The sequence below is a fragment of the Pollicipes pollicipes genome, unplaced genomic scaffold (assembly GCF_011947565.3).
Source record: "Pollicipes pollicipes isolate AB1234 unplaced genomic scaffold, Ppol_2.1 Scaffold_1600;HRSCAF=1878_pilon_pilon_pilon, whole genome shotgun sequence".
In the NCBI taxonomy this organism is placed as follows: domain Eukaryota; kingdom Metazoa; phylum Arthropoda; class Thecostraca; order Pollicipedomorpha; family Pollicipedidae; genus Pollicipes; species Pollicipes pollicipes.
The window spans coordinates 17,903,709-17,923,971 of record NW_023595962.1 but is presented as its reverse complement, the minus strand read 5'-3'; the positions used below and the strand labels follow the sequence as shown (position 1 = coordinate 17,923,971).

The window sequence follows — 20,263 nt, the reverse complement described above, 5'->3', positions numbered from 1 at the left end:
ATGGACTTGGGCCGTGACGTCATAGGTAGGGAATGTGCTTACCGCGAAGAAGGGGATGGGCTTCCATTGGCCGATGAAGAACGGGATTAAGGTCAGGTCATGTGATCCGATCTGGTGGTGGCGTCATCATGGGGAACGTTAGGGGAACCATGTTAGAAACGTCCTGGGGAACCATGTTAGAAACGTTGGTCAAGGGAAAATGTAGCTTCACTTTTACGCACCGACACCAGCCGCTTCCCGCCTCGCTTTTCTGCAATGACTTGAGCGCCTCCCCCTCCATGCCTCGCTTCTCTGCACTGACTCGAGCCCCGCCACCTCCATGCCTCGTTGTTCTGCACTGACTCGAGCCTCGCTACCACCACGCATCGCTTTTCTGCACTGACTTGAGTGCCTCCCCCTCCACGCCTCGCTTCTCTGCACCGACTCGAGCCTCGCCACCCCGCGCCTCGCTGACCCGCCGTCGCTCCGCCGTTTCAGGTTCCGCTGCGTCTATATGACCTGGGCGTGGCAGAGTGTTGCCGGCGGCTGAACGTCAGCCAGCCGTGTCAGCGCGCTTGCGCATTTGACGTCGACCTGGACGCCGTTCTGGGTCTGCCCGGCTGCATGCAGGAGCTCGGGAAGCTGATGACATGCGCGGCAGGTACGCGCCGACGGTCGGGTTGGAGTGTGACGGCCGGGGGCAGGCTGGCACAGGTTTGCGTGGTGGTGTGATACAGGATAGTGCTGGGCAGGGGCAGGGCGACGTAAGACACCGGACCGGACCGGACCGGACCGGACTGAGACGAGCCGACCGACAAAAGCAAGCTAGGGTGGTAGCGTGTGCGTGGCGGTGATGTACAGACGTCCTTGTTCCACGGGCCCGTCACCCGGCCGCCGCCTCGGCAGACGGGTCAGACCACAGAGACTGCTGCTCGTCACGGTCGGTGCCGGACCGCTGTCTGGACTGGTGCCGGGGACGACCGGTCCCTGACGACACCAGCTGCACCCTCGGCTACGTCAGCGATGTCGTCGAGTGCTTCGAGCAGGGCAAAGGTACAGTTGGCCGCCGCCACCGACGAACCTCAGAGCGTTGTGGCTGTGTGAGGTGTCTCGATGGCTGGGTAGCCTGACGATCATGAGGTGGTGGTGGTGTGAGGTGTTTCGGTGGCTGGGTAGCTCGACGTTTATGAGGTGGTGGCTGTATGAGGTGTCGCGATAGCTGGGCAGCTCGACGTTTATAAGGTGGTGGCTGTATGAGGTGTCGCGATGGCTGGGCAGCCCGACGATTATGAGGTGGTGGTGGTTTGAGGTGTCTCGATGGCGGGTCAGCTCGATGCGTTGTCGGCCGGGCTACTTGGTTACATGGTTCCACAGTTTTGCCGGTTCTTTTTCTTTGTTTCCATTTAAGGCTGTTGTGTCGCGATCACAATATATGCCACTGGGAACACGTTATGCCTGGTGTAATACACGACGCACTTTATTGTTGTGCCGGTCATGTGAGAGTGAAACACATCATCCTTATCCGCGCCTGGCTGAATAAGCTGATTGTGTGAGGCTTGGAAATGCACCTGTGCAGTGTACACTTGCCTAGATGGTGTGTCACTGAACACTGCGGCATTTAAGAGTTATGCCCGAACACTCATCTGTCAATAATGTGTTGAACGAATACAATCATTATGCCAGGCCACCCGGGCCTGGTAGCACCTCGTGTGTGACCCACACATGTCTTGCTGCTATTCTTTGACCACTGTGACGTCATCATGGCGTGTTTCAGCGGTGCTGACAGACCCGCCCTATAACGTTCATGTTGACCATTGTGACGTCATCATGAAGTGTTTCAGCGGTGCTACCAGGGCCGCCCTATAACGTTCGTGTTGACCATTGTGACGTCATCATAACGTGTCTCAGCGGTGCTGCCAGGCCCGCCCCATAACGTTCGTATTGACCACTGTGACGTCATCGTGACGTGTTTCAGCGGTGCTACCAGGGCCGCCCTATAACGTTCGTGTTGACCATTGTGACGTCACCATAACGTGTCTCAGCGGTGCTGCCAGGACCGCCCTATAACGTTTGTGTTGACCATTGTGACGTCATCATGACGTGTTTCAGCGGTGCTGCCAGGGCCGCCCTATAACGTTCGTGTGGAGGCCATCAACAGCTCCGACGTCAGAGTCCTGTGGAACCCACCCGTCAAGAACACGGACAAAGTCGAGTTGTACAGGTGTGTGCCACTCTTCAACTGGCTGAGGTGATTTACCAAGTTGGTGTCGTTGTGGGTGGCCAGTTCGTTGTGATCTCATGATTTTTGGTGGCCAATTATCCCCGCGATTGTGCTTTTCCGACACTGACGTATGTTTGGGGAGATTAGCACTGAGCTATTTTCACTACACTTTTGCCTTTGCGCTGTCGACTTTGACTATTTCTACTGTCTTTAGATTCTTAAGTGTCTACTTGTATGCCACGTGTCGCCGGGTCTTTTGCACTGGAGGGCTCGATACAGACATTTTATTTACAAATCTCCGGCATATTTCGCAGAGTAAGAACTTTGTTTGACTCCAGCGTCTGCATCAAAGGCAGGGACATCCATCGCACCAGCCACTCATACGCGGCATGTGTCCTGTGTCCCTCATGTCCCTGTGTCCTGTGTCAAGTGCCCCTCTCCTTCCTCTGGCTCTCGTCTGCGAATCTTGGGCCATCATAGGGAGGGGGGGGGGGGGATATGACCACCGCGTTCGCTCCACTTCTCTCACATTCATTCCAATCTATCATTCTCCGTTGGCTCTTCCCATGTTTCGCTGTGTCGCCGACCACGGAGCCGCCGAGTTGTCCTGAGCGCCTGACCTCTCAGTAATCGGCTCACCACTTATCCTCTGAACTGCACCGTCCCATCTCATCATCATTCATCGTCTGAATTGCACCGTCCCATCCCATCAGCACTCATCCTCTGAGCTGCACCGTCCCACCCCATCATCAGTCATCGTCTGAACTGCACCATCCCATCCCGTCATCACTCATCCCCTGAACTGCGCCGTCCCACGGCCGTCACAGCCTGTCATCTGACCCATCTGTGTACCACAAACTGTGTTGTCTCCTGACCCATCTGTGTACCACAAACCGTGTTGTCTCCTGATCTGTCTGTGTATCACAAGCTGTGTTGTCTCCTGACACATCTGTGTACCACAGGCTGTCCTGTCTCCTGACCCGTGTGTGTACCACAGGCTGTCCTGTCTCCTGGCCCGTCTGTGTACCAAAAACTGTGCTTTCCTGACCCGTCTGTGTACCATAGGCTGTCCTGTCTCCTGACTCGTCTGTGTGTCACAAGCTCCCTTGTCGTCTGACCCGTCTGTGTACCACAGGCTGTCCTGTTTCCTGATCCATCTGTGTACCACAGGCTGTCCTGTTTGCTGACCCGTCTGTGTACCACAGGCTGTCCTGTTTCCTGACTCGTCCGTGTACTACAGGCTGTCCTATCTCCTGACCCGTCTGTGTACCACAGGCTGTCCTGTCTCCTGACCCGTCTGTGTACCACAGGCTGTCCTGTCTCTTGCCCCGTCTGTGTACCACAGACTGTTCTGTCTCCTGACCCGTCTCTGTACCAAAAACCTGTGTTGTTCTGACCCGTCTGTGTACCACAGGCTGACCTGGCGCTTGCAAGGCCAGCCCACCTCCGGTCACGTGGACACGAGGAGCACCTGGTACCGGCTGAGTGGCCTGCAGCCGGGCAGCTTGTACCACGTGACGGTGAAGGCGGCCAACCACTACGGCAGCAGTCTGCAGTCCCGAATGCTGAACTTCACCGCCGGCCTGGACGAAGTGTCGGCGCCTAGCCCCGGAGGTGCGGGACGCCGTGGCGCCGCGCGCTGGATATGATCCGTACGGCACCCAGAGCACGACAGGCACAGCGTCCATGACTGAAGCTCCATTAGCTTCGCAGGGAGACCAAGGGACCCGGGAAGTATCGCTACATCTCTGTGCTGTGTCACTGGTGACTTTGACCGAGGTTGGGGCTCGATGCAGGAAGTGGTCGATGTGCAAGAGGTGGGGAGAGAGACGCCGGCCCAGTCTACGCAGACGCAGGGCTCCACGTGTCCTCGTACGCACCGAGCGCGGTCCGTCTAACACGGCGCTCAGCTTGGAGAGGACATGGCGCGGATATTGCGAGTTTCATTCACGCGCGCATGTGCAGATAGCGTCTGCACGTGCGCACATGACGCATGCAGTGGTGGTGTGACGTCATTTATCGCATCACAATGGCTGGCTTGCATTGGTCTGCATGAGCTCTGCCTGCCGTTGAATCAGCTCACGCACCCGCAGGGTCGGAGCTGGGCTCGGGCACGGTGCTGGCCGTGGCGCTGGTGTTGCTGCTGCTGGTGCTGGTGGCGCTGGTGTTGGCCGGCGTCTGGATGGTGCGCCGGCAGCGGCAGAACGCCAGCTCCGTCGACAGACTGAGCTTCGCCAACCCGAGCTACCAGCGGGAGAGCAGGCCAGTGGCGGAGAACAACGGCACGGTGAGGGCGGTGGGGTACGGGGGGAGGGGGGGAAGGGGCAGCGGACGCATTGGAGACAGGGAGGGAACGAAAAGGAAGCGGAGGATCACATGATCGAGGGGGTGACATGTCCAACTGCGGGGTTGGACAGCTGGTTTAAGGATGTGGGAAGGAAGTGTGGTATAAAAATATAAGTGAGTGTGTCGTGTTTAATTGCAGCTGCAATACTCATCACATTGTGAAGTTAGCTGTGCTGTAGCAGTATTGCCGTCTGGTCAGAAGATGTGAACCTGTCTTTAAACAAAACGTTAACTCGAATGACTCACGAGCGTTTCATATTGTTGTCGTCTTACACTCGATAATTCTAGGATCACCTCGAAATAACCACGAGCACCACGACAAATGGCGTCATCGGCAACGCCCACGACGGCGTCCGCGACACTTCTACCTCAGACGGCTGGCGCCAGGCGGCGCTGCAGGCACCCGCTGCCATCAGCCTAGATCAGCTGCGGCACGGAATCGGTGCAAGGTCGCGGGAGAATGGCTTCCAACGGTTCGAAAACGAGCAATGAGCATCTCGCTATCTGATAAAGTGAACGGTGATCAGTGAATCAGTGACCAGTGATCTGTATGGAACAGCGAACACTGATAAGTCTCGAAAAGTCAACGGCGAGCGGTCTGGGAGTGTGAACAGTGATCAGTGTGGGAAAGGGAATGATCAACGGGATGGCGAAGTGAGAAGTGACAGCTGATCAGCTGGTGGCCGTGTGAAATGAGTGGTGGTCATCCCCGCTAGGTGAACAGCTATGGTCACATGGCGCCTGCCATTGTTGATTCGCTTATTCAGCCATTTAAAACAAAATGCACACTTGACTATTCTGAGGCTAAGTAAAATCGATAAGGGTTACTGCAGTCGCATCGTTGATATTATGAAGATTTGCCATTAGCGCAAATTTTGTGGCACTGGCGAAAACAGGTATGTTCGTTCGCTGCTTTCGTTGGCTGCGGGCACTATCCTTATGGCCTCATTCCAGGGTTGGGGTGTTGAACTGCGAATGCGTCTGTTTGACAGGACGAATGCATCAGCTGGCGGAGTTGATGCAGCGTTTGTACCGGCCGCCGGGGCTAGCGTTTGTAAGGTCCATTGCTTACAGTGCAATGCCCTTGCGTACGTTCCTATTGCTTAGTATATAGCATACAACTATGATGGCAGCAGTGTCTGAAAATACCACCAGATGTTATGCTTGCAGACCACTGTCGACCTTGTTAGGCGTGCTATGAGGAAGTAGCGGCTTGAGCTCCTTTTTTCTCGGTATTAAGAGTTCAGGGCTTTATGCTGACAGTCGAATACTGTTAATATGCCAGGAGGCACTCAGCAAACGACGTTATCAAGTGAACGCTGGCTATGTTGTGGGGACATACAGTGATCGGACCTGACACTATAACCATTGTTTGAGCGACAACTTTGTTTGAAACCCACGTCACAGTATGTTCGAGGTCGACAACTGTCTGCATAAGAATGTGGAGGTCATAGCACTTTCCTGGGTCTTATGAGCAGCTACCTGACTGCTCGCGTCAGATGAGGATGCATTTGATCACAAGATGCTTCAGGGTGAGTGTTAATTCAGACTCTCCCGCTGTGAGCGCTTCTTTCCGCGTTATCAGCGGATTTATGACGTCAATACGTGTGCGTCCAAATACCATTTTTACATGGACTGGTGTCGGTAATGACAGCGGATGTACGCCGTGAATACACGAAAGCTGCAATGAGAGTGACTTCGGACGGTGCACACCAGCAGCCGTCTCGCGTCCCGCCGTCAGTCCTGCCACGTTCTGGCATGTCCTGTCACGTCCTGTCACTGTCTTGTCACGTTCTGTCATGTCCTGCCACGTTCTGTCATGTCCTGTCACGTCCTGTTACTGTCTTGTCACGTTCTGTCACGTCCTGTCACTGTCCTGCCACTGTTCTGTCACTGTCCTGTCACATCCTGTCACTGTCCTACCACTGTCCTGTCACCTGTCAACCGCTTACATTAAAAGGGAAGGAGGTGGAGGTACTCCCCGCTCGTGGCTTTTTTTGTTATAGCTGCAGAATGGGTTGCACCTTTCTCTTGATACTGTTAACATCAAAGGGTTCTTATTTCATATCGATTTTGGAGGTGATGGAAATAGTTGGTAGTTGGTATACGGAAATGCCCTGCGACGAGAAGGCTGCCAGTGACGAAACAAATGGCGGACGCGTTACGGGCCGGTCTCCCCGCAGGCCTGAAAGAGACAGTGAAGGGCGGCTTCCAATTTTGGGCATCATGTGTAGCGTCGAGACCAGCGTAAGTAAAGACAGAAGCGGTTATCACCAACGTCACGCCTCACTTCCGTTATGTCATTGCATATCACCTGCGTGAACATCGGTAGATGGCAGACCTATCGCAAGTCTCCACCCGCGCTGGCAAAGTAATCCTCCGGTAAGTTACAACACAATCAAACGGCAACAACGCAGTAACCAAAGCAACAGCGTGGCGCCAGCTGATCAACAGCGCAGAAGCGACGCATCTTCGCCCGGCGGACACAAGCTCAGCGGCGTGCGGTCCTTCTGGCCGGTTTGGGCGTGCCGTACTCGGCCCTGGGATCCCCCGTCGGGAGACGATAGCCGAACGGCGTGCCGACGTCAGCTGACGGCCGGAACGGCGGCGCCCGACCGCGGTCACGGGACCCCGCCGAGGTGGCGTGGCCGGAGGCGGCGCCCGGGAACGCGTTGTAGACCCCGGGCAAGCGGTAGTCGCCGTAGTACTGCGGCGTCGGCCGACCCGGCGCCCTGTACCCGCTCGCGGCTCCGCTGTACGCCGCCCGTGCGGCGCCGTTGTACACCGCGCTGCTGTAGACGGGGCGCGCCGGCGCGCCGCTGGCGTAGCGCACGCCCGTGTGGCCGACACCGGCGCCGGGCCTGGCGGCGCCGCGCCGCGCCGCGCCGCCGTACCGGGGCGCCTCGGCGGTGGCGCCTCCCCGCACCAGACGGCTGTACAGGTACGCCGCGGCCTGCGAGCCCACGTAGCGGCCGTAGTTGGCGCCGTAGCCGGCGCTGCCGACGCTGCCCGGGTAGGCCGCGGCGGTGCTGTAGCCGGGCGTCGGCGGCGGCCGGTACGGCACCACGGCGTTGGGCGGGCCGTAGTCGGCGAAAGGGCTGGACGTGGCGGACGCAGTGTATAAAGTGGCGGTCTTCGCGTGCCCAGGGGTATGGGCGGTGTCCTCGTGCATGTCATGTGTCTTGGCGCTTGGTGACGGGGCTTCGGAAGGACGGAGCTTGAACGTGTCGCTGCTGCTCTTGAAGCCGGCGCCGGCAACCGACGCCCCGGCGCCCTCGTCACGCTGACCTGTCACGCCAGACCACGCGGGCGTGACACGCGAACCGTGCTGATCATGCACGCTCACGCCGGGACGTGGGCTACGTTGGTGCGTAAGAATGTTACGCGAAACGTGTGGGGCGCCATCCGTTCCTGCGTCGCTGTATGAGTTGTGCTCTTCCTTCGGGACGTTTTGATGCGGTGTGCCATCCTCCACCTCGGAGGGTGACGTCACAGTGGTGACCAGCCGAGGCCCATGACCTACGGTCTGAACTCTGAAGTGTTTTTCGTGACCTTTTCCCACCGTCTGATGACCCCTGTGGCTTCTCAGGTCCGCCTCTTGACCTGCTTGACCCCGAGGCAAATCTGACGAGCCGCGGTGCCCGGTGGCGAACCCTCCATGGCTGCTGCCAACACGGACGCCTTCATGCTCTACGCCGACGTCTCTAACGCTGACGTCTCTCCCGCCGTGTCCTGAGATCCTTACGCTCTCACTGAGACCGCTCCCGCCGTGTCCCGAGATCCTTACGCTCTCGCTGAGACCGCTGCCGCCGTGTCCCGAGATCTTTAATCTCCCGCTGAGACCGCTCCCGCTGTGTCCCGAGATCCTTACGCTCTCGCTGAGACCGCTCCCGCTGTGTCCCGAGACCCTTACGCTCTCGCTGAGACCGCTCCCGCCGTGTCCTGAGACCCTTACGCTCTCACTGAAACCGCTTCCGTTGTGATCGAACACGCCATCTCTCACGGCATTCGCTTCGTCGCTGCCGACGATCCTCCTGCCGTCACTGACAGCACCTTCACCGTGATGGACGACCTGCCCGCTGGCGACCTCGCCCTCGTCGAGTCCGATAAAGACGGTTGGTGGCTTGTGCGAGGTGAACGGCTTCGGGGTGCCGTAGCCAGGAGGTGGACCCTGCCCCGCCGGCGAGACCGTGTCACCGCCGGTTGCTGGCGGCTGCAGGACGGTCAGCAACGCCAGCAGCTGCAACACGGAGACAAGGTCAGAGGACGAAACCGTGTCACCGCCGGCTTCCGGCGGTTGCAGGACGGTCAGCAACGCCAACAGCTGGAACAGCGAAACGGTGGACGGCGGGAGGAGACAACGTCAGAAGTTGGAGGACCTCCTCACATAATTTACCATGTCATTTGTGTCATTTTAGGGCAGGGAATGCCAACGAAGAGGTCGTGTTGACTGATGGGTCCTATGTTTTGATTGCTTTACTGAGCGGTGCGCTCCTTGTTTTTCGTTCAAGGACGCGGGGACGGGGGAGGGGCAGTGGGGCCCTCAAATTAAAAGCTCGGGGGGGCGCCCTCCCCCCCCCCCCGACTTGGAGTGCCTGTGGGGGAACCATTCTGGTATGTTAAGAGCCGATTCTGAACGATAAATAAATTATGTAGGCCATGCAAAATTTATTCTGAGCTTTAGAGGGCTAGTCTGAACTGTTCGGGATCCATTCTGACCAAAAACCAGTATGAGTCTGTTCTGACCAAAAATCAGTATGAGTCTGTTCTGACCAAAATCCAGTATGGGTCTGTTCTGAGCAAAAACCAGTATGAGTCTCTGTTCTGGCAAAGAACCATGACTATATGACTCTGTTCTGACCAAAAACCGGTATGAGTCTGTCAGATACCGTCCTGACCTGCAGAGAGGCCGACTCAGGTAGAGGGCCCATTATGGACTGAAGTTCCTTTTATTCTAGCCATTGGGGTCCTTCATTCTGGCCGGTAGAGTGCCTATTATCGACTGCCGCGGCCAATTTGGGCTACAAAGGCCCGTTTTGATCAGTAGATGACCCGATATTGACTGTGGAGAGCTAGATGCCCTCTGTCCAAATTATAAATCACCACAACACGAAAATGGAGATGCTACCTTAAGTGTTCTAGATCGACCACCACATTCCAGCACCACTTCGCAGTGTTTTGAAGGCTTGTCCGTGGTGATTTTCAATCTGAAAATTGCACCTATCCAATATGCGCCCAAATTTCTTTCCAATATGCAAATTGTTTTCCTAAAGCCTTCAAAAGCACTTCTTTCAGATACGTCACCATTTTCGTCTTCCTGTTGGTGACCGCTTAGTGTCAGCCGCGGGACGAACGCCGCGGGACGAACGCCGCGTGCCTGTGGAGACCGCAAGCGCAGGCAGTGAGGCTGCTGCTGCTAAGATTTGGAAGTGCTCATGTTAAAAACCATGATACATAGTTTTTCTCGGTAATAGATTCTGACTGAATGTTAAACATTTCAAGACCAACATTGATTAGCCACATCAGCACAAATTTTAGACCCCGTTCGGGTCTGCAATCTACGCCCAGAGGCCCTATATATATATATATATATATATATATATATATATATATATATATATATATATATATATGTATATGTGTGTCAAAAGAACAAAAAATATGGCAGGGCTTCTCAGTTGTATCTGTTTATAAAAAGTCCACTGAACCATTGCAAGATGGAGAGCGCCGGTGATTTAATCCATGCATTATATTTGTTTCTTTAATATATTGGCTTGAAATCAAACATAATTTATATCGCGGTAGCTTCTAGTTTCCGTTCTGTTCTGGTCACAAGGTAAAAATATAGACAAAGCAAAGAGCACCGGGTGCGCGTTTGCGATTGAGCTATACCCGGCGCTTTTCCTTTTTGGGGACACCATCAGCAGGCCTGTGTCAAAAGCAAATCAAGCCGGCTACATTGAGGGGTAAATGAATGCCTGGTAGACCAATTCCGGCAGGCAGCTTTCCGAAAGTTTTTTTTTTCTGCTGTGGCATGGCGTAAGGAAAGATAATTCGAAAATAGATTCTGCAGCGGACGTCCAATGTCTGTTTTACACGCCAACAATTGGTGATGCTGGTCCATAAACAAGCAGCAAAGCAGTCATGAGACCAGTTCGCAGCCAGTCATGCTGGGGACAGCCGGGCCAAGGCATTGGCCACCGGCGCCGGACGGAAGCGGGGCTCAGATAACAGGCGTATGACAGAAGGGTCTTAATTTTATTATTTGGATTTTACAGGTGAAATTCCAGCTTTATGGTGTTTTTCACATTGCTTTTGGCAGTTCGTATTCTAAACTTTCAAATTTGTTTCCGCGTAAAATGCTACAACACGTCTCATTTCTTGAAAAGCAGCCCGCGAAATCTTGGCGCATGAAAATTCTGGCCCTGTGGAGTGAGCTATGGATTCGCATTCGAATTCTCACCAGCCTGGTGCCCAGGTCGTATTTTGGCATCAACCCTCTGGAGGCAGATGCCTGCTCATCGACCCAAAATATCCACCCGCTCGTGAAATTTCACGTCTTCAGCGAAACAATGGTGAAATGAACGAATAATATCAGGGAGTTGGATGAAAGCCTTATTTGTCAAAGGACGTAGATGAGGCGAATAACACTACCATGCACCAGCTGTGGATGTACATCTAGGGTAGTAATCGTGGAATTTAAGCATTTCCAAAATGTGCTTTTTGCATTAAAAGCTGACAATGTCCTCCATCTCTACCCCGTTCCCCGGCCACCGGGTTCGCTTCCCAGCAAAAATTCCTGGAGTTTACACTGAGCCTAGCAACCACAGTTTTTTAAACGTTCCTTCGCTTATGCTCTATGGGACCATTCTGACCTGGAGAGGGCGCATTCTTGTCCCAAAGGGCCGTTTCGGCTTTTAGGGGCCCACCATCCAATCTAGGGGCCCATTTTTGGATTTTGAAAGTTTGCCCCGCGCCAATTAAAACATTGTTCCCACACCCTGTTTCCGGTCCGAAAAGTCTTGTTGATACGTGTTCTCTTGCACGTGTAAAGGTAAGGTGTATATCGTGTTATGGCCTATTTTATGTCATCTGTCAACCACGACTGCCTGAGAGATCTAGGCATGGTGAGAACGTGACAAACCTTATGCAAGGTTTCAACGGTGGAAAGCTTGGAGACATATGTAAACCCCTGAGAATTCATTGATACCAAAACACTAATGATTAGTTTGTTTTGGATTGAAAAAGTTGGCGACAGCGCCCACCCCAACGCTGGCCTCTACTTTCACTTTTTCCTGAGATATAAGCGCCACTGTATTGATCCAGCCCCATTCGTGTGGATCGCTGTACTAAATGAGCCTCACAACCTAGCAAAACGTTGGCGAAAAAAAACAAAATCGAGATTAATCATCACAGATTCCAATTCCAGCTTCCACACCAGTCAAACCAGCCGCCTAAATCCATAGTTGTGAGCAGCGCTAAAGGAATTACTTAACACTGTTTAGATGCAATCATCAACGTTTTTCCACCGTCACGGCATTTAAAGTACCCCAAAAGAGAAAGAAACACCGCCACGTTGTCATGTCGGTCTATCGCCCACCGTGCGGAAGTCATTTCAGACGTTCTGCATCAGAGGGCTGGCGAAACATAACCCCACGAGCGATAACACGAGCGATAACAAAAAGTGTCGTGTCGTGCAGGTACCGGTTACGACGCCTGCACAGCGCTGCGGTGAAAAGCCATTGCGTATGAGTTTTGCGGGCGTTTCATCGCGACAGCGCCCAATAGCCCGCTGGCAGTGGCGTACAGAGCTCGTCACAACGCGACGCCTCGAAATACCTTGGAGTGATAGCCCGATCATATCAGCGGACGCCGAGAGTGTGTCGTCACGTTCACTGCCATCTACGACGTCTAAATTGCAATTAGTTGCATATATCTGCATCAGTTATAACTGGAGAAAGCGAAGATGCCTTGTAATCACCCTGCCAATCACTGGCATGTGTTAAGGAACTGTCACACAGTAGTGCTACGTACGACTAGGAAATCAACCACCTGTTTCTGATAGACACCAGTAGCCTGTGTTCATGGTTTTGTTGGTGTAGATGTTCTGACATTGGGCACGCGTTGTTTGCTTGCAGTGGTGCTATGCTGCACTTAATTACCGCTTGTCCTCAGGCTAAAAGACAACAAAATCGTTAATATGCCGAAGACTCCCCCCCCCGCCCTAGATGAAACAGCGGTAATGGCCTGATTCTTCGGAGAAAAACCAGGAGAATGGACATATAGACTGATTGATATTTCGGCAGTATGCCTTTATCGAAATAAAAGCAGAAGTGAACTATTGCCATATTTGAACAGGAGTGAGATTTGTATTCACTTCTACTATCGTTTCGATAAAGGCATGTTGCCGAAATATCAACCCATCTATATATCCATTCTTGTGGATTTTCTCCGAGGAATAAGGCAATTACTTTTGTGTGATCTATGTGAATAATGTCCATCACCAATGCACTGAACAACTTACGAAGACACCCCCTGTTTTACGAGAGCGAAGAGAATCCCAGAGCCATAGGAATGCCGAAGCATAGGCAGAGCAATGCTAGTTGTATTTATCAATACACTTTGCCCGAAAAATTGACTGTGAAAATACGTCTGTCGAAACCTTTGGCTAAAGCAAAGTGGTGGATTGTCACCACCGTGATCTTGGGAAGAAAACATGCTGGGAAGTCAATACGCAGCTGTACTTAGCGCGGGTCTCAGAGCAGGCGCGTTGTTTGGCCCGGCTGACACAGAAAGGTCAGCTGGTAACTGACCAACGAGGGTCCGCCCAGGCCCGGAGCGGACGTGCCGCAGCATTGTGCGGCACCTCACACCCTTCGCAGCCCGTCTGACGAAACGGCGGAGGTCACATTATCCATGGAGCTGAGGGGCACGGCATGACTGGTGGCTTCAGGGTACACACAATTACCTTTGTTCAGTGTATACTCCGAATCCAAAGCCTCCCATGCATACTGCTCGAAAAACATTTATCTAACAAAGTGGTAACGATTCCCTCCCACCTTCACCAAGCGTGTGCAGAACCGTCAGCTGGAGAGGTACGGGTCCCTCTATGACGTCACAGAGGCATGTGCTCCACTGGAGCGAGCGATGCCTCCACACACCATGTCTCGAGTCAAGGGCCATGTCATCTAAGGTGGTTGTGATAGCGCGCCAGACATTCGCGACCGATTCGCTGATCGAGCAGACTGATTCCGAGTTCATTGGCGGGCGCTCTGCAGCTTGTTTGCAATGACTAACTTTTCTGTTTAACTTGGATGTCGAGAAGACCCGCAAAAAATGAGGAAATCGTCACCTCAAACGGGTGCATTTTGAGGACATCACGTGCTGCTTGTCTGATAAATATCACAGAAACACATTCTGAAAATGCGAATACGGTTGTCACTATCCGCGTGCTGGGCGCCGTGCATCCGGTCGCTATGTTAGCGGACCAGCTTCACAAGCGAACGGCAAAACCCAATTTGGTGACAAATATGAAGCATATTTGCAATACAATTACTAATTTTCATTTTTGCTATTGACAATGTGTTGAGTGGCTTAAGGAAAACTTGTGCCCTTTAGGCATGAGTTTGCGCTTCGTTCATGCTTCTTTTGTATGATCAGCATGCAGCCAAGACCTCTTGGCTCTGAGCTCTCGATCATGGACTTTCGCTTTGTCCAGCCAAGGCCTTAAAGCACCATGGAGCCACCCCAGGCAGTGACGCAGATCCAGCATCTAACCCAAAGGACACAGCGTGTAAAGACATCCGATTTTCACGAAAATCGAGGCTAAAAATGATATCTGTTTTTGTACTGTTTTTGCGGGAATATTCCTGTTCGAGGTGGCACCCGGAGCCTGTGTTACCATCCCGATTGGCACCCGGAACCTGCGTTACCATCCCGAGTGGCACCCGGAGCCTGCGTTACCATCCCGAGTGGCACCCGGAGCCTGCGTTACCATCCCGAGTGGCACCCGGAGCCTGCGTTACCATCCCGAGTGGCACCCGGAACCTGCGTTACCATCCCGAGTGGCACCCGGAGCCTGCATTACCATCCCGAGTGGCACCCGGAGCTTGTGTTATATCCTTCTGCCTTTCCAGGGGTGGTCTGAAGGTCGAACTGCTGAGAGCCACCAGACGAGTTGGCACGTACTTTGCCGAGAGAGAAAGGCATGAGAGAACGTATTCAGCACATATCTACCGGTAGCAACCGGCGTACACTATACCTGAACCCCCTTTCAAGCTGGGAAAATCATGCATAGTTTTTGCTGTATGGAACATTGCATCTCTGTGCTTTCGATGAATGAGCTAATGGGCTTTAAATTCTTCATAGCCGTCCATGTATTTATTTATTGCCTTCCAAGCACAACACTTTAAGTCACTTTGCATTACCTGTCATTATATCTAATACTGGACGAATATGGAGGTCGTTGGTCACTCCTGGAGCCAAGCTCCTTCTCCTGGGACAGATACTTCAATATTTAAGTATATCTTAGCAGACGGTTATTTGTGCGTTGGGACCACATGTGCATGGGTCCCATGGGTCCTTAGCTGTTATTTGTTGATGCGTCTACGCTCCAAACATTTCGGGCAATTGCGCCAAAAACGGCGCCAGCTGGTGCCTGGGTGCAGCAAAAGTGCCTCCCAATCTGATGTAAACATTTATACAATCGTGCCCTTCTTACTTCGCAATTTTGGCTCAGTTCAATATGCTTTCATCACGTGTGGCTAGCGGAACTATGCTAGGCCTTTGCGGGTTTTGCATTTTTATTACAAACACGTCATGAAATGCAACAATGAAAACGGTTGGCCCATTCTTTGCGACACGTGGTGGATGCGCGAGCATTAGTGCATTACACACTCCACAGTTTGTGCGTTACAGATAGCGAATTCTCAGCAGCGCCAAATGTACCGCTGCTGTGGGTGAATTACGCTCCGCGGATGCGCGAGCATTAGTGCATTACACACTCCACAGTTTGTGCGTTGCAGATAGCGAATTCTCAGCAGCGCCAAATGTACCGCTGCTGTGGGTGAATTACGCTCCGTGGATGCGCGAGCATTAGTGCATTACACACTCCACAGTTTGTGCGTTGCAGATAGCGAATTCTCAGCAGCGCCAAATGTACCGCTGCTGTGGGTGAATTACGCTCCCAGTACGAAATGCGGCGGTTTTTTTCGCTGAGGAGGGTTCCACGACCCATTTCAACCACATTTTGCGTTGAAGTGCGATGCTTTGGCAAGCTTCTCTTGCACATACTCTGCGAACACCATATTTCACATTTTCTACGCTGACTGTAGGCACAACGGCAATCAGGTGAAGTCTGAGTCTTCTGGTTTGGGTAAAAATAAAAAATTGTCTCCAGACAGCTGGAGTCGCTTACCATTAACGACATGGCAGGAATTTTGTTTTCAGAATAGGTTTATATAGACAATGGTTTGATACATTCTACGCTCAACAAATGTTCACTGAAGGCAAACAGAAGCCGCACATTAGCCAGGAAAATCACAGCTGAGGCTGTTGACGCAGGTTAGCAGTAAAAATGATATAGCGCAAACCGAAACATCGCAAACAATGGATTGGCGCGGGTCGAGACTTTATCAATGACCCAGGGCGGGTCGAGACTTTGTCGTTAAATTTGCAAAAGAAGCGGATGAGTGCTGTGCCTTTTGAAAGTTTTGGCACACTAAAGGGTGGACTGTACGCATTGCAGGATCACATTTTTATTACGTGCGGCAACGAATGAGTCTAGGAAAAGTTTCTCATTTAGCAGGTCTTTATCTTCTGTTCCTCCTTCAAAAGTTGCGTTCTTCAACGAACGAGTGTTTCGTGATGTCATTCAAACATGTGCACAATGCAGTCCTGGCGTTTCCAAAGCTGCTGTTCCCAGCTAGTGTCAACATAGTGCATTGGCGCGGGCGACCATTTCCAATGTCCTCAAGAACAGAGGGACTAGAGGCACGCTCGGCACACCGGAGAGGCTGACATTGTCACCATGTCACAACCAGTGACAATGTCAATGAGAGCCGGTGACAGTGACAATGGCAGCCAGTGCCAATGCCAATGAGAGCCAGTGACAAAGACAATGACAGCCAGTGACAGTGACGATGAGAGCCAGTGACAGTGACAATGACAGCCGGTGACAATGACACAAGCGCCCGGGCGACGGCCGGCAGAGGCGGCTCGACGTAGAGTTGGTGCACCGCAGACCCTGCCGCCAAAGCGCTGTCGCATACCGCAGTCACTTGTCAAGAAAGTACTAAAGTAAGAGGTACTCAACTACAGAATACGAGCAAACGCACCAGAGGTTTCTGGAGGTCGAAGAAGGCGTTAGAAGCCCCGCATTTGTAGCTTGTCTAGAGAACCGATGTCCTCCAGAAGACGGGTTGACAAGACATTGATATGGACGACTTCTACTGCATCCCTTATGACAATGAAACACCGCAACATTACGGGTTTCATACACTCGCTTGAAGAGGCGTCCTCACTGATGTAAGATTCAAGGAAGGAAGCATGTCCACCCAAGCTGCCGGTGAGACTCACCATCAGACCACGTGGGGGACCGTGATCGCGATGGTCTCGTGGACAGTCGTGGACAGTCACCCAGCCGGTGATGATACCCAGCGGAAAGGACTTTATTTTCCGAGCCGTCTTGAACATGATCATGAAACCTCAGAGGCGGAGAAAACAACCGTTCTACATCCGGAATGCATGCTGCAGGTGCCGAACTTGTCAGGTCACCAACTTCTGACCTTGTCCTCAAGGCCGCGCACGGCGAAAATGTGGATGGCCAGCTCTCATGTACGGCACCCCCTGTGTGTGCACCTGATGCTACTCACTGTGCTTCTGAGGGCATTAAGGCGTATGACGATGTCGAAAGGCACTAAGCTGCATGGCTGGGCACGTCACTGATCTTCGGAACCATCCCAGAGGTCTTCTGGTTTCGACGCCACACCAAGTCTGCTTACGACTTGTGCAAGCCATTTAGCGTTAAGTTCAAGTGAGGGCCGTTTTTGAATACCCCTAGCAGTAGTGTGGGTAGGCCCTTCATGATTTACAAGTTGCACTGTTATGCCTGTAGATTGTAACTGATTTGTCTTCTTAATTCGCGACTGCGAGGAATTCGTAAGCCCATCTTTGAGAAGTGTTAAGGCATATAATTTACCCACAAGCAATGCTTTTCACTGACCGCAAGGTCCACATACATGAAAAGCACGTGAGAAAGCCATCCTTAACCGCTGGACATCCCGTTCCCACTCTGACCCCAAACGCTGCCTAAGCCGGTCATCAGTAGCGGCGGCCAGGCCATTGACACTTCACGCTCAGTAGATCACACACACGCACACACACACACACACACACACACACACACACGCACACGGGCCATCACACAGTCACAGTGTGACACACAGCCCATCCTAGCACTTGCCTGTAGCAGATGTCGACCTCTCACCATGCTTCTTCCGTCTGATGGCTCCTCGACCGAACTAGACGCCAACCGCTGCCCGTGCCCGGCGCCCTCCCACTGGCAGCTCGCATGAGGCGCCGAGGCCACAGGCGCGCTTCGCAGCGCGGCGGCACGCGACGCCGGCAGCGAAGCGGTGAGGCGACGCATCAGTGCGGCAGCGAAGCGAAGCGACCCGGCGCCATCACTTTCGCTTCCGCCCGGTGACGCCACGCCAAGAGCGGGGCGGCGGCGCGATCTGCCCGCGCCCTCGTGAACAGACGGGTCTCGCTCCCGTGCAACCGCACAGAAGAGAGAAGGTTGCATGAAATAGCACAGGCGTCTGCACTAAACAGACAAGGGAGGCATGTATTTTGTACCATTGATTTGACGTCATAACGCCCGGTGATGGAATGCTGAAAAATTGAAGCGTGAGGGTGGTTTATGATGGTTTACGATGGCGCGTGACGGTGGTTTATGATGGTTTACGATGAAGCGTGAAGGTGGTTTATGATGCTTTACGATGACGCGTGAAGGTGGTTTACGATGGTTTATGATGACGCACGACGGTGGCTTATGATGGTTCACGATGACGCGTGAAGGTGGTCTATGGTGGTTCATGATAACGCATAAGGTGGATTCTGATGGTTTACGATGACGCGTGAGGGTGCTTTATGATGGTTTACGGTGACGCGTGAGGGTGGGTTCTGATGGCTTATGTGTGTTATGTCTGTGAGTTATGTCTGTTTTGCTTTATGTATGTAAGCAATGCAGTCCTCGGAGGGCACCTCCTAGGTTTACAATGTCTGTAAGCCATTACGGCCCTCGGAGGGCACCCCCTAGGTTTACAATGTCTGTAAGCCATTGCGGCCCTCGGAGGACACCCCCTAGGCTTGCAATGTCTGTAAGCCATTGCAGTCCTCGGAGGGCACCTCCTAGGCTTGCAATGTCTGTAAGCCATTGCGGCCCTCGGAGGGCACCCCCTAGGTTTACAATGTCTGTAAGCCATTGCAGTCCTCGGAGGGCACCTCCTAGGTTTACAATGTCTGTAAGCCATTGCAGTCCTCGGAGGGCACCCCCTAGGTTTACAATGTCTGTAAGCCATTGCGGCCCTCGGAGGGCACCCCCTAAGTTTACAATGTCTGTAAGCCATTGCAGTCCTCGGAGGGCACCTCCTAGGTTTACAATGTCTGTAAGCCATTGCGGCCCTCGGAGGGCACCCCTTATGCTTGCAATGTCTGTAAGCCATTGAGGCCTTTGGAGGGCACCTCCTAGGTTTACAATGCCTGTAAGCCATTGTGGCCCTCGTAGGGCACCTCCTAAGTTTACAATGTCTGTAAACCATTGCTGCTCTCGGAGTGCACCTCCTAGGATTACAATGTCTGCAATCCATTGCGGCCCTCCGAGGGCACCCCCTATGTTTACAATGTCTGTAAGCCATTGCTGCCCTCGGGGGGCATCCCCTATGTTTACAATGCCTGTAAGCCATTGCTGCCCTCGGAGGGCATCCCCTATGTTTACAATGTCTGTAAGCCATTGCGGCCCTCGGAAGGCACCTCCCAGGTTTTTGGTTGTCGTTGTAGGTTTTCGTTGACAGGAGCTCGTAAAGATTTGGTCGCTTAATTCAGTGACGCAAAATGAGCAGGATCGCAGGATCGCATTGCGTTCCTCCGAGGTGAACCGTTTACGTGAACATAAACTGGCATTGAAGCTAATGTTTAACGACAGTTTTCAGTCGCGTTTCTAGAGCAGGCTTACGGCGACATTGCCTTGTGCTCGATGTACGTCACGGCAGTAGTGACAGAGCTCTCGATACTACAGTCGCCAGCAAATTTCGCGCTCCGTAGCCGCCCCCGCACGGTGACGGCCGGCTCGCCGCTGATTGCGGCCGTGGAGGCGCCTGCACACAGGAGGAAGAAGGGCCCAATGAGATCGCTGACGCTCATGGCGTGCCACGGTTGACAGAGTGGGCTCTCCAGCATGACGCCGTGAGACTCAAACGCAAGGGTTGTAGGCGTTTGATGCCCATTCTAGTAAAGGTAAGATTGAGCATTCATCTTCAGCCAGTGGGTCAATCGCATCGGCTGTTGTTCATTGTGGTCACGTATGTAGAATCGGACCATTTCACAACAGAAAAACGCATGTCAATTTAATGCGTGGAAATGGCCTCTTCCTGTTCAGAAAAGGCCCCTTGCGGACTCGGGAATAGCCCTAACGAGATCTGGTAAAGGTCATCGCAG

The 20,263-nt window shown here is 53.1% G+C and overlaps 1 protein-coding gene across 2 annotated transcripts in view; it reads left to right on the top strand.

Annotated features, from left to right (window-relative positions):
• Nucleotides 1-6,400, top strand: part of LOC119100623 (Ig-like and fibronectin type-III domain-containing protein 1) — a 68,214-nt gene extending 61,814 nt beyond the window's left edge. For both annotated transcript variants that reach the window (XM_037223814.1, XM_037223737.1), the window contains 6 exons: nucleotides 478-640; nucleotides 886-1,032; nucleotides 2,089-2,200; nucleotides 3,615-3,814; nucleotides 4,294-4,487; nucleotides 4,835-6,400. In XM_037223814.1, coding sequence (XP_037079709.1) covers nucleotides 478-640; nucleotides 886-1,032; nucleotides 2,089-2,200; nucleotides 3,615-3,814; nucleotides 4,294-4,487; nucleotides 4,835-5,038 — 1,020 coding nt within the window. In that variant the 3' untranslated portion in view covers nucleotides 5,039-6,400. The remainder of the gene's footprint in view (nucleotides 1-477; nucleotides 641-885; nucleotides 1,033-2,088; nucleotides 2,201-3,614; nucleotides 3,815-4,293; nucleotides 4,488-4,834) is intronic.
• Nucleotides 6,401-20,263: the final 13,863 nt, after the last annotated feature.